Here is a 14524-nt window from a genome sequence, read left to right on the forward strand (position 1 = left end):
AATAGAGACCTATCAACTTTGCGTTCATCTAGGCCACAAATCTGTCAATAAAATAATGAAAGCCAGTAGGTGTTGTTACCAAAGAGTTAAGATCCACCGGCTCTCAGTTTTCTGTTGCAAAATTTCAGTCTTAATGGGGTTCTATCTTGGGCACATCTTCCCTCTTCTCATTGTAAGCTCTCTGAAATAATTGATGCTTCCAGTATAGTACCTGGAAAATATTGTGTTTGTTTATTTAATTAATTAACTCTGATTTTAATTAGTAAAAGATTGTCTACAAGTTAATCACTCTTGCATTTTGTGATCTCAAACATGCTTATAAGACTTCAAATTAATGTTGCAGCTGGCAGTGGTTGCGTTGGCAAGCCATGCTGCTCTTCCAGTAGCTCAACTTTACTGGAACTCCGTCCTACCGAACACTCAAATGCCAAAAGCTATCAGTGAACTTCTCCAACCAGCTGGTTTGTATTAAGAAGCCTTAATATCTTAATTAGCAAGGGAGCTCCTCCTCTACCTCCTACCTTATTGATCCTTTTATTAAATTAAATTAATTTTGAACTATAATTAATTTATTATTTTTTTGGACAAGAAATATAATTAATTTAGTTTCCTCGGAGTAGAACGATAAAGGAAATGAAACATTCACCCTCAAAATCTGAAGCTAAGAGCATCTTCAAAAAGACGCTAAATTTTAAACATCAAAATGATATTTGATAGCTTATGTGTCAATTTGACATTTTGTACAATATTTTGCTTCACCCGATATGTTAAATAATAATGTCATTTAATATTTTTTTTAAGGAGACTTTGGATGCGGTCTTTAGTTATAAATATTCTTTGATTGAAACCTTGTTAATTTTTAATTTTTTTATCGAGGTCCTTGAAATTAATATGATAATTTATTTTTATGTACGTTACTATATTTTTTAAATTAAAAATTAGAAATTTTAGTTGTTTATATAAATGAGATTTTAAATAAAAAAAAACATAATTTGTGGGATTAAAAATATTAAAATATAAATATACTATTGTGTGTGTGTGTGTATATATACATGAGTACATTCATCAAAATTAACCAAAAAAATTATTTTATCAAAACATAGGTACATTCTTCAAAATCACAAAAAAAAAAAAAAAGATTGCTTAATAACATTAGTAAATTTCTTCGATTAAACTTGACATGGATACATTTTAAAATCAAAGAAAATAGAATGTACCCATATAAATTTTAAAATGGATTAGAATAAAATTTAATAGATTATATATATATATATATATATATATAAAAGCATACATTTAACATATAACAAATTTGTATATTTAAGAATGAGTACATTTAAAGATTAAAAAGTTTTACATGAATGAGTACATATAATTAGCATGGGTACATTTAGCAAAATAAAAAGTACAAATAAAATATATATGGGTACAAATACAAATAAACTTTGAAAAATATAGGCACAAAAAGAAATTAATATATGGGTACAAATTAAAACTGAAAAGAAAATTGTTACAAGTTAAAAAAGAATTACAAATTAAAAATGGGTACAAACTAAAACTAAAAATATATGATAAAAAATTTAGTCATAAATATAAATATACTAATTGTAACATTTTTATCATTAAATGAATATATTTAGAAATAAAAAAATATTTTATTATTGAAATAATTAATGATGTTATTAATACCGAATGACCTTGATAAAAAATTGAAAAGGAGTATGATTTTAATCAATAGAGTAGCAAAAGAAAAGATGAGACCTAATTTCTCCTTTTTTTTATTTTATCTTTTTGTGTATTCCAATGATTAAGGCAACCAATCAAATTTTTGTAAAACATAACAATATTTATTATATATTATATTAATCTATTAAACCATCATTTAATGAATTTGACTTTTGCTGTCAAATTTGACAGCAAAAGGCTTTGCCTTCAAATGACTCAATGCCATGTAAGAAATTGAAGGTTCGATTGGAGAGAGTTTGCTGCCATTTTTTACTGTTGTATGTGTAACATCCCACATCGCCCAGGGGAGTGATCCTTAAATGTATATTCTCATCCCTACCTAACACGAGACCTTTTGGGAGCTCACTGACTTCGGGTTCCATCAGAACTCCGAAGTTAAGTGAGTAGCGCGCGAGAGCACTCCCATGATGGGTGACCCACTGGGAAGTTCTCGTGTGAGTTCCTAGAAACAAAACCGTGAGGGCGTGGTCGGGGCTCAAAGCGGACAATATCGTGTTACGGTGGTGGAGCGGCCCCGGGCCGGGCTGTGACAGTATGTCTACATGGTAGTTTTGACATCTTCTTTGAAGATGCTCTAAGAGCAAGTCCACCCCTAAGGACTTTGTGCCAGCACCCAGCGCATTTATCCACTTAAGTGAACAGTAATAGACCCCAGTGAACAGTAACAGACCAAAGCATCTCCATCCCTAAAAAAATGCGCTGGCACCCAGCGCATTTATTTGGTGTGTTTTTTTTTTTTTTTTAAGTTTATTTCGGATATGATTTTTAACCAATTTTGGATAAAATTTCAAATAAACTTAAAAAAAAACACACTGAAATAAAATTACATACTCATCAAATAAACTTAAAAAAAACACACTAAAATAAAATTACATAAACTCATCAGATAAACTATAGAAAGAAAAAAAAAATTTTAATTTTCTTTATTTTTTAATAATTTTTCTGTATTTTTTAATAAATTTTAATTAAGTTAATTAATCTGGACCGTTGATCTTTGATCGGACGGTCCAGTTTAAAAGTAAAATTTAATTTTTTTTTACAGTTGGAAATCCAACGGTCTAGAAAAACTAGCCGTTGGAAATCCAACGGCTATCATAACGCCACGTCGTTGAGCCCAAGTGGGCTGACACATTTTCAGAAATGCCTGAAACCCACTCGCGCATTGCGCGCTTGTGTTGCACGCGCCTGAGAAACAGGCCAGCTATTTGGTCAGTCCAAAACGTGCTGGCCTGTTGCCTGGCATGGGCTGGGTGCCAGGCAACTCCACGGGCTGGAGAAAATGGACTGAGGGCCAGGTTGTTTTTTGGACTGAGGGCTGGGACATTTTGTCCCCGCTGGACTTGCTCTAAAGGTTCTACATGCTTTGGAGTCCACTGCCATTCCCCAATTTTCGAAATTTATTTAAATAGGTGATTTTAGTTTTAGTCTCTAATCAAATTCAACTATTAGATTGAAATCTTGTTAATTTAAATATTTTGTTCCAACTCCAATATTTAAAGCGCATTGTTAGATAAAAATTAAGATGGTGAGATGAAACCTTGCTTGTTGGGTCCAAAACCATATAAACCTTAAAATCAAGCAAAGGGTTATATGGGGAGAGATTTTTCTAAGTATTAGGTATTAAGCGGCAAGTGGAGCTAGAAATCAATTATGGGAGGGGTCTTTAAGCCATACGAAAGAAATTAGACAAAATAAAGCAATATAATTAGTTGGATGGAGAAAAAATAAATGTTTTTTTATTGACATTGAAAATTTTAATCAAACAAATGTGATATATAGAGCTTTAAAATTTGTATGAAAAATTTGGTATTGAGAAGATTATATCATAAGAACGTAACTTCTTTATGAGTTTTGATTTCAAAAAAGGATTAAGGCTTGAACAAAAATTTAAGGTCAAGCATCAAAACTATTCGTATGAAATTTTCCTTTCAACATGATTGGATCTTCTTCTAAATTGTAGAAGGGTTGTTGGCTCCAACAAGTTTCAAATCTATCATTCCTTAAAAATTGTCAAGATCTGCTCACCAATAGACCAAATGCTCTTTATGGTTAAAACAATCAGACAATATATATACTGGTGAAATTTCAGGACGGGGCTTAGCCCTATCCTGGCCATCATGTGGCTCCGCCACTGTCAAGCAGTACTGCACATGTCATAATGCAAGTGGAGAAAATATTCTATTTTTTCATATCTTTTACTTATTTATGATACGTGGAGTACCCGCTTGAATACTCCTATCCCATTCCACGGACCTCCACAAAGCTCCATGTGTGGTAGATGAATTCTCTATAGATGTGGTAAATTACACTTTACATCTTTAATTTTAAATATTAACTTACTTACAACTGTGACAAATTAAAAGAGATCAATTATATATTCAAATCCATTATGACATAGCTACATTAATTTGCAGAGTCCGTTATTGAAGATAAGAGCACCTCAGTTGAAGTAGGGAACCCAGATGCCTACAATAAACCCCCCTTGTTTATACAGTGGCAGCAGCCCACAGAGAACCATCAACTCCGTGGAGACGCAAACGCGGCAGCTCTTGTCTTCTTGGAAAAGAACATACGTCCTGGCACAACAATGAACTGGCCCTACGCTAGAAATACTAACACAGCCACTTTCCTGCCACGCAGAACTGCCGAATCGATCCCCTTCTCATCTACCAAACTCCCAGAAATCCTTAAGCACTTCTCACTGGAACCATCATCTGTGGAAGCTAACACAATCAAGGAAACAATCCAAGAGTGTGAAGCGCCAGGCTTTAAGGGAGAGGAAAAATATTGCGCAACGTCTTTAGAATCAATGATTGATTTCACCACTTCCAAGCTTGGAACAAGTGTTGAAGCCTTGATATCGACAGAGGAGGAAAAAGAAGCCACCATGTTTATGCACAAGTACACAATAATGCCTGGAGTGAAGAAGTTGGAAGGCGAAAAAGCAGTCGTGTGTCACAAGCAGAACTATCCTTACGCTGTGTTCTACTGTCATGCAATAAAACAAACAAGAACTTATGTAGTGCCCCTTGTTGGTGCCGATGGGGTGAAAGCTAAAGCAGTAGCAGTCTGTCATATCGATACATCTGAATGGAGCCCTAAGAATTTGGCCTTCCAAGTGCTCAAAGTTAAGCCCGGAACCATTCCCATTTGCCATTTCCTTCCCAATGGTCATATTGTCTGGGTTCCAAAGTCTATCTGATGGATGATCAATTAGCACTCTGATTAAAAGAAAGTTTGATATATGTTTTCAGGTATGATATCAAAGCCTTACAAGCTATATATATATGTATGTATGTTGTATTTGATCCTTACATTATCTGTTTATATAAACCTCGTCTTCTCGATCATCACCATGTATAGTTGTCATGCATGTATATATGTATGGTATCTATTTTCAATAATGGATAATATGCTTTTGATATTTTGTGTTTCTTTCCATTGGTTGAGTGGTTAATCTGTTGTTAATATTGAGAATCGTTTGCGGTTCATTGAAGTTACTTCCAAAACGAAATTTTATTTGGCAATTACATTTTGCACCACTGTTGTCTAAGGCAATTAAAAGATTGTTGTCGGTGTACTAAAAAAAAAAAAAAAAGAGTTTGTTGTCGTCTTTTGATATTGTACTAAAGTAATTTCGCATAAACTAATTTTTTTTTAAATTTTAAAAGCCTCATAACCAGGTAGACCTGACATTCGTGTCGTTTTCGTGTCATACCTAATATCTTAACCGGTCGTGTCGTGTAACACCCGTTAAAATAAACGGGTAAAAAGACCCGACCCGAAATCGACCCGATAATATTAACAGGTAATATGACCCGACCCGTTACCCGTTAAGGAAAATATATTTTAAACCAATAAATAATCAAATGAAAAACATAATACTAAATAAGTATATACATACCATATTGTCACATTCAAAACATAAAAACGCATTTTTCTATTAAGTATATTTTCACTTACCTAAAGTCTTTAATAGTTTTTTAATTAATGTAGAAGTGTAAAAAAATATAGAAAAAATATATAAACGCTCGTAATGACAAGCTTTACAACTTTCATGAAGAGCTTAACTTCGAAATTCGTCACTATAATCATATAAATCATAGATCAAAATTTAATCGTTGATTGTTGTTTACATTTACGCTTCATTGTTCTTATCAAATTTTGTTTTTTCAGATTTTGTTTTTTGAAAACTTGATCTATTAGAGGATGCAGGAAGATAAACGGTTTGGATCGTTGATATTATATTCAAAGTTTTACGGTTAGTGAAAATATTGCTTGATGTTTATAAAGTTTCTACAAACTATATGACATCAACTATATGACATAGACTCAGATTTCAGTTAACCGTTCATCTTCTTACATCCGCCAGATGATCATGTTTTCAAAAAAAGAAAATTTAAAAAATGAAATTAAGTAAGAATAATAGAGTGTAAATGGCAATCGACTGTTAAACATAAATTTAAGGTTTATGAATTATAGTGTTGGATTTCGAAGCTGACCATTTCATGAAAATTGTAAAGTTTGTCACTATGAGTGATTATATATATTTTTTTTACATTTTTTACACTTCTACAATAATTATTATTAATTTTTCCCTCAAATAAAAAGCATTATTCATGAAGGTTTGGAAAAATCTAAATGATAATGTAAGTGTAACCATTATCTACTCGTGGAGGAATAATGATGAATCACGAGTGTTTATATATTCTTTCACATTTTTCATACTTGTATGTATGTCTTCTTAGTTTTTGCCTATACAAATACTATATTAGTTTATTTTAATTTTGGACAACAACATGTTAAGTAAAATTTATCCTAGTAATGATAATAAGGAACTCTCATAATAAAAATAAATAATGACTAAAACTTTTTTTTTTTTAAACTTATATGGAATAATAATACAAAACTATATATTTAATATAGAATATATTGTATATATTAATATGGCTATTGTATTTTATAATAAATCTTTTAGTAATTAAACTTTAAAATTATCAAAATAATTTTTTTCTTAAAGGGTCGAAACGGGTTACCCACATGTTACCCGCATATATACCCGTTAAGAACCCATTATTAACAGGTTCTTAACATGTCACCCGATAAGTTATTGTGTTGATCCAAAACCTGTGTATTTTCGTGTCGTTTTCGTGTCGTGTTAGAAACTGCTGGGTCTACAACTAGGTAACGTTAATAGTTTTCATCTACCACGTTTGTTGTCGTCTTTTGATATTGTATGTAGGGGTGGAATTTTTTCCCGAAAATCCCGAACCATCCTGAACCCGTCCCGAAATTTGACCGAAAAATTCTCGAACCGAATTTCCCGAAACATTTGCTACCTGAAATGGAAAGTTTCGGTTTGGGAATCGACCACAGCTTTGAAAGCTTTCGGTAATCCCGAACCGACCCGAAAATTATATATATTTATTTATTTTTAATTTTTAATTAGAAATTACTTGAACCGTTAGATTTGTTAAGATCTAATCCAACCATCCATTAGTTAGGTCATTTGTTAGATTAGTCTCTCAGACTCTCTTAGTCGCTTTCGCTCTCTCATAGTCTCCTCACTCACACAGTCACACTCTCTCTCACTCACTCATAGACTCACTCACAGTCCCGCTGCTCCACTCCTCCATCGAATCCACGCTGCTCCTCGTCGTCCATTGACTCACGCCGCTTCTTCATTGATTGACGCAGACGCAGGAAGGAAGACTCGAATCCAACACCAATCGAGTCCCAAAATCCAGGTTAGGGTTTCTGATTTTTTATTAACTTGATTTCTGAGTGAGTATTTTGTCGAATATGTGAGGGTTTGACTTAGACTCTCTGAGTCGCTCTCGCTCTCTCACAGTCTCTCACCTCACTCACACTCTCTCTCACTCACTCACAGACTCACTCATAGTCCTCCCGCTGCTCCACTCCTCCGTTGAATCCACGCCACTCCTCGTCGTCCATTGACTCACGCCGCTTTTCCATCGACTGACGCAGACGCATGAAGGAAGACTCGAATCCAACACCAATCGAGTCCCAAAATCTAGGTTAGGGTTTCTGATTTTTTATTAACTTGATTTCTGAGTGAGTATTTTTTCGAATGTGTGAGGATTTGAGGACTCTGGGTTTCAAATTAGGGAACTTTCATGTGCATTTGATCATTCAACAGAGAACCCCAAATCAATAGGAAAACCCATTTTATGCGTTTTTGTAGATGTTTTAGTTTAGTCCAACCTTGATTCAGGTAGCAAGCTAACTAAGGATTCACGGACCATTTCGACCTTAATTGCAGAAGCATTTCATTTTTGCATGCCCTACTATTTGGCAGCAAATATTTTTCTCTTTGCATGCCCTGCAACGATTGTGAAGACTTGGTTAGTGTGATACTTAATTTTGGCAATTTGTTTTTGTATTCAGGTCAGATTTTCAAGGATTGTTCACCTCTTCTCGAAAGTGCTTTTAAAGCAGCTATCAGAGATAACTAGCAGAAAGGTTCTAAGTTTAAAGTAACAAGAGCTCAATAACAAACAAGTAAGTAACATCATTTACATCTTTTAGCTCATTTTTTAAAATTTATTCGAAACTAGTATATTGTGAATATATGTGATGATAATGTGATATATATGTACACTCTATCAATATATGTAATGTGATATATACATGTACTCTGTCAATATAATGTGATATATATGTGCACTCTGTCAATATATGTAATGTGATATATATAATGTGATATAGGAAGCCTTTAAGGGATTAGTTTATGGATCAGTTTATGGTTGTGATATATATGTGTTTGATCAGTATTCAGTATATGAGATGAGATATATGAATATTATATATATGTTGAACTGTGTTGTGATATATTATTGTGCATTGTCAGGATGGAGGGGTCTGGTAGTGGCAGTGATAGCCAATCACAATCTACTAGTACACCTAGGATTTCGGTTTTAGTAAAACGAAAGCCACAGTACATTCAAACTCAAGAATACTATGAAGATTATTGTGATGATGATCCGGATATGGATGCTGATATAGGGTTAGAAGAAATAGATGAAGAAATAGATGAAGAAATAGAGGAAGAAGAAGGTGAGGAGGATAGTGTTGAATTGGACAGGCGGCAGATGCCTTCGGTGACCACATTAGCAAGTAGGGTAGGTCAACGGAAAAAAAGTAATAGGACTAAAGGGCCAAGTCCTGCTTGGAATGATGCCATTAAGGTAAATGTGACCGATGAATTTGGAATTACAACAGTTATGGCGGAGTGCAATCATTGCAAAGTGCAAGTGCCAGTGGAGTCCTCTAGACATGGAACGAAAGGTATTCTTAATCATTTGAAGAAATGCCCAGATTATAGTCTCTACGAGGCTCCGGATTCGAAACAACCATTGTTGTCACAAGGGGTGATGGGGGGTCAAGTTGTCACTCACACCTTCAATAAAAAAAGACTTGATATGAAATGTGTGAAGTGGATAATAAAAGCGGAGATGCCTTTTAGGGCGGTTGATCAAGAGGACTTTAGAGATTGGATCTATGACTTGAATCCACAGTACAAGCTTCCAAATAGGCATAAGATGGCGGCGACGATTTTAGAATTGTATTTTACAGAGAAGGAAAAAATCAAGAGGGTGGTTGATGGTTTGAGGGTAAGTATCACTACTGATACTTGGTCCTCAATCTAAAATATTAATTACATGGTGGTGACGGCACATTTTTTGGATAATAATTGGGCTTTGCATAAGAGGATCCTTAATTTTGTTCAAATTACTTCTCACAAGGGTGATGATATTGGGAGGTGTCTAAAGGTATGCTTGAGTAATTGGGGCATAGACAAGGTATTTAGCATTACCATTGATAATGCTAGTGTTAATGACACCGCCATTGCATACATGAAGAGAAGGCTTAAGTCCAATGGTACTCTTTTACTTGACGGGGCTCACTTGCGCATGAGGTGTGCTTGTCACATCCTTAATTTGATAGTTAAAGATAGAATGAAGGAGCTTAATCGTGAGATTGAAGGGATAAGGAATTGTGTCAAGTTCATACACTCATCCCCCGCGAGGTTGGAGACTTTTAGGGAGTATTGCATCTTGATGAGATTTGATAAGATGTCGAATATTCCTTTTCATGTTGTCACAAGGTGGAATGCCACTTATGAAATGCTCAATAGTGCCTTCAAATTTAAGCAAGTGTTCTCAAGGATGGCGGATGAGTGCAACTTTCATCTCTTACTTTCAAGAGGAAGTATCTAAAGAGATTAATGGGGTCACAACCAAGGTGAAACGGGTGGGTCCTCCGGTGCTGGAAGATTGGGAGAGGGCGGTGAGTTTTGCTCACTTTCTTAAAAAGTTTTATGATGCCACCTTGACACTTAGTGCAACCTAACTCCAACTTCAAACTTAATACTCGGCACAGTGATTGCATTGTAAGTGGAGATAGAAGAAAAGATTTGCAATTCCTCTAATGCCACTTTGCAAAGTGTGGCAACTTCCATGAAGCTTAAGTTTGACAAGTATTGGGGGGACATTGAAAAGATTAACCCTATACTCTTTATAGCCCAAACACTCGACCGAGGTACAAGTTTGAAATGTTGGAGGCAAGCCTAGAGGAACTCCGCTATTCAAGTGAGGCAATTTTGGATGTGAAGACAAGTATTAAAAAAAACTTGACAGATTTGTTTAAGGCGTATAAGGAGATAGAGGTTTCTAGTAGTAGTAGTGTTACCGTGGATCAAAGGCCAAGTGTTGTGGTAGATGATTCTTCGGGGCTGGAAGATGATGATGTTGCTACAAGAATGCAAAGGAAGATCTAACAAAAAAGAGCGGCGACCCAACAAAACGAGATATGCAATGAAGTGGATATGTATTTCAATGATCCTCACCAAAGCTTAACATATGAGGGTTTCAATATTTTGGATTGGTGGAAAGTCAATTCTAGAATATATCCAACTCTTAGCAAGGTTGCTAAGGACATTTTTGCTTTTCCTAGTAGCACTGTTGCTAGTGAGAATGCTTTTAGTCTTGGTGGGAGAGTTGTAGATCCTTTTAGAGCTTCCCTAACACCGAGAACAGTTGAGGCTTTGGTATGTACAAGTGATTGGCTAAGGGGGAATGAAATGTCTTTCTACAAGGAGCCTACAATTGACGACCTTATGTTCTACAAGGAACTTGAAGACTTGGAGAAGGGTAAGTGAAGTATTTGATTTCATGTTTTCATTTTCTTAGTTTTATAATTTATGCATTCACTTTCTAAATATATTTTGTGTTTTATTGTTATTATCATTTTAGAGTTGCCTAATATGGGAGGTGAGGAGAATCCCACACAAAGTGAAATGCCACATCCTCCACCACCTCGAGTTCAACGCCGCCCATCACTACCTCCACGACCACCCATTTCAAGAGCATCTACACCAACACAAATGAGGGTTCAATTATCAACAAGAGGAATGGGTCCACCACCATTAACACCAACGTCAATGGATCATTCATCAACAAGGGGAAGGGGCTAAAGGGAATGAACTTACTTAAGCTTCATTTTGGTTGCATGCACTTTCTTGCTTATAAACTATGTTTTGCTTTTGGTTTGTAACTTAATCTAAATTCATTCGGAAGTTTGGTTTGTAATACTTAACTTATGTCATTTTGGTTGCATGCACTTTTAATTAACTAGTTTGGTAGACAATTGTGAACTTAAGCTTAACTTGTTAGTTGTTGCTTCCTTGGTATGAAAATTGAAACAGGTGGTATTGTGATTTGTGATATTGTGGTGAAATTGAAACAGGTGGGCTGTGCTTGTGCGGGCAGTGGCTGGTTGCAATTGTAACCTTTTTTATTTTATTTTATTTTATTTTATTCTGAAAAATGGGTGGGCTTACTTGTTAAAGAGCTTAAAATTGTAAAAAGTTTTAAAAGCCCAACATTTTGGGCTTCAAGGCCCAATCCCGAAGTTACCTGAAAATCCTGAAACACTTTCGGGAATCCTGAATTTTGGGAAAGGAATAGTTTCGGTTCGATTTCGAGATATAAAATCCTATCCCAAAATGTTTTGGTTTGGGATTCGGGTTAGTGGTTTCGGTTCGGGATCCCGACCAGAACCAGCCCTAATTGTATGTGACAGCCCGTCCCGAATTATTATTATCGATGGTGTGAATGACTAATTTGCCCTTGGACGTTGAGTACATTATGTGGTGTTATGGCTTGAGTTTGGGTTTTAAACTAATATAGTTAGTTCCTAAGTTTTTGGAACTTAAAGTTGATGGTTTTGGTTGTGATTAGTGACCCAAATTAGGACCACACACACACACACACACACACCCACACCACTCCCGTTGACCCTCTCTCTCTCCTCCCTCTCTCGGATTTTTATCCATTTTCCGTACAACGTACGAACAACCTTCAAACCAAACAATTTCTTCATGGATTGAGGTTATGGAGACCATTTTCAAGTTCCTTGCGAGCCCAGGAACCCATTGATACTATTATTTGTACGTGAAACCCTCGAAAATTTGAGAACCCAAGAACCCCGATTTTATGTATTGTTCATGCACTCGTGATTTTGAAGTTTTCATGGAGTTTTAAGGTTATAGGAAGCCTTAAAACTTCTTCACGAAGCTTGGGGAAGAAAGTTTGAGTGTTTTGGACGTCGGGAAGTCCCAGTTCGCGAGTTTCAAATTTTGGCCGAATTATCGAGGGTTCTTCGGTGAAATCCCATGGATTTCAAGGCTTGAAAGTGGTAAGGTTTTGTTCTTCTAGTCCTAAGCTTCATTTTAGTACAAATTTCATGAGTTTTGGTGGAAAATGAGCGAGATATTGAAGTTTTAAAATTTCCCAATTTCACGTGCTTGCGAGTGAGCCGCAGGTCTGGCCGTGCCTTGGCTAGCGCGTGAGGGCCCGTGGGGTCATGAAATTTTTTTTCTAAAAATATGGGGATGTTCATGAGGTTGAATAGATCATGGTGATATATTCAAATACCCTATTTGAGCAATGTATGAGAAGTTATTTCATAGTTTTGTATATGTGCTTTAAATAACGTTTATTCAGTTATTTCGCATATAGGTGAGACCTATCCTGAGGACGAGCACCATCAATCGAGGCTCAGGGGCTACGACCCTTCGACATACCAGTGAGTGGGCTTTTGGTTTTCCGTATATACCGATATACTCCTAGAAAATGAATTTGAATGATTATGCGTTTTGGAAATGCCATACAAAGTATTTGTCTATTTTATTATGTATTAGTAGTTGCATATAATTATGATTGGTGCTGCGGACGCACAGGTAAGTGCCAGGTAAGTTCATAATTAAAGGTATGAGATTGTTTCAGTTATGCGATGTATGTTGTGATGTATTGAGAGCTCATAAACCTATACATCGGTGTTAGTGCTCCCGCCCAGAGTTAGGGCACAGTCCTTCACGTGATGTCCACCTCCTGCACCATATGCTCACCTTGGATCCAAGTTAGGTGCACATGCTTGTCGTACAGACCACTTCCGACTCGTAGGTGACCCACGATTGTTCGCACTGTCTTCACGTGATCGTAGCACTCGAGCATATTTATTTTACACCTAGTCTTGTCGTACAGACCACTTTAGGTGGTTCTGACTCGTGTGCAAGATTTGATTTGATATGATTGAGTTTGGTTATGAGCTATGTACTCAGCCCTACAGGTCAAGTTAGGTAGATCTGGCTGTTATGATATCTAGCACTCATATATTTAACTGGATTCCTTATGGCATTTCATTGAGATATTTTGGCATGATATATTTAATTGGATTCCTTATGGCATTTCATTGAGATATTTTGGCATGATATATTTTATAGATTTTCATCCTGAACATGAAATCTGATATAGCATATATTATATTTTTTTCTGGGAAAATTTTACAGGTTTTACGGCGAGGGGTTAGAAGTTTTCAGAAATGAAATGATTTTGAAAAGCTTTGTTTTTGCTCACTCACACTTTCTGTTTTGTGCCCCTCCAGGTTCTAGGTAGAAGTGCTTTGGTGGCTCACGGAGATTTCGACGGTGGTTCTGACAGAACATCATAATGTAGTATCACCTTTGGGTGTCGTACTATTAGTACTTGTCTTGCTTGACTGCATCTAGGATATTTATGCTCTGATTGTGTATTTCACATTTAATCTCGCACTAGCACTTTATGTTAGCTAGTACTGCTAGTAATTTGGTTTTTATTTACTCGTATTTCTCTATAACTTTATTGCTTCCGCACTGTGCAAATGGTTTTAAACATAAAAAATGATATTTGATAGCTTATGTGTCAATTTGACATTTTGTACAATATTTTGCTTCACCCTATATGTTAAATAATAATGTCATTTAATATTTTTTTAGGGAGACTTTGGATGCGGTCCTTAGTTATGAATATTCTTTGATTGAAACCTTGTTGGTTTTTAATTTTTGAGGTCCTTGAAATTAATGTGATAATTTATTTCTATATGTACGTTACCATATTTTTTAAATTAAAAATTAGAAATTTTAGTTGTTTATATAAATGAGATTTTAAATAAATAAAACATAATTTGTGGGATTAAAAATATTAAAATATAAATATACTATTGTGTGTGTGTATATATATACATGTGTACATTCATCAAAATTAACCAAAAAATTTATTGTATCAAAACATGGGTACATTCTTCAAAATCACAAAAAAAAAAAAAAAAAGATAGCTTAATAACATTAGTAAATTTCTTCGATTAAACTTGACATGGATACATTTTAATTAAATCTAAAAACTGTTTTACAAAATAAAAAGTTAATACTCGACAGAAA

General features: G+C 35.1%; 1 protein-coding gene across 9 annotated transcripts in view; it reads left to right on the forward strand.

The window, feature by feature from the left end:
- Positions 1–11534, forward strand: part of LOC126601482 (BURP domain protein RD22-like) — a 24482-nt gene extending 12948 nt beyond the window's left edge. For 2 of the 9 annotated variants that reach the window (XM_050268197.1, XM_050268196.1), the window contains exons 2-6: positions 344–461; positions 4161–5000; positions 8155–8268; positions 8618–10919; positions 11022–11534. In XM_050268197.1, the coding sequence (XP_050124154.1) occupies positions 425–461; positions 4161–4948 (825 nt within the window). In that variant the 5' untranslated portion in view covers positions 344–424 and the 3' untranslated portion in view covers positions 4949–5000; positions 8155–8268; positions 8618–10919; positions 11022–11534. Of the gene's footprint in view, positions 1–7; positions 173–343; positions 462–4160; positions 5171–7348; positions 7494–7636; positions 7785–8154; positions 8269–8617; positions 10920–11021 lie in introns of those variants that run through there. The other 7 variants (XM_050268190.1, XM_050268193.1, XM_050268192.1 and 4 more) reach the window with 7 other exon arrangements.
- The last annotated feature ends 2990 nt before the right edge of the window (positions 11535–14524 follow it).

This window comes from Malus sylvestris, chromosome 15 (genome assembly GCF_916048215.2).
Source record: "Malus sylvestris chromosome 15, drMalSylv7.2, whole genome shotgun sequence".
In the NCBI taxonomy this organism is placed as follows: domain Eukaryota; kingdom Viridiplantae; phylum Streptophyta; class Magnoliopsida; order Rosales; family Rosaceae; genus Malus; species Malus sylvestris.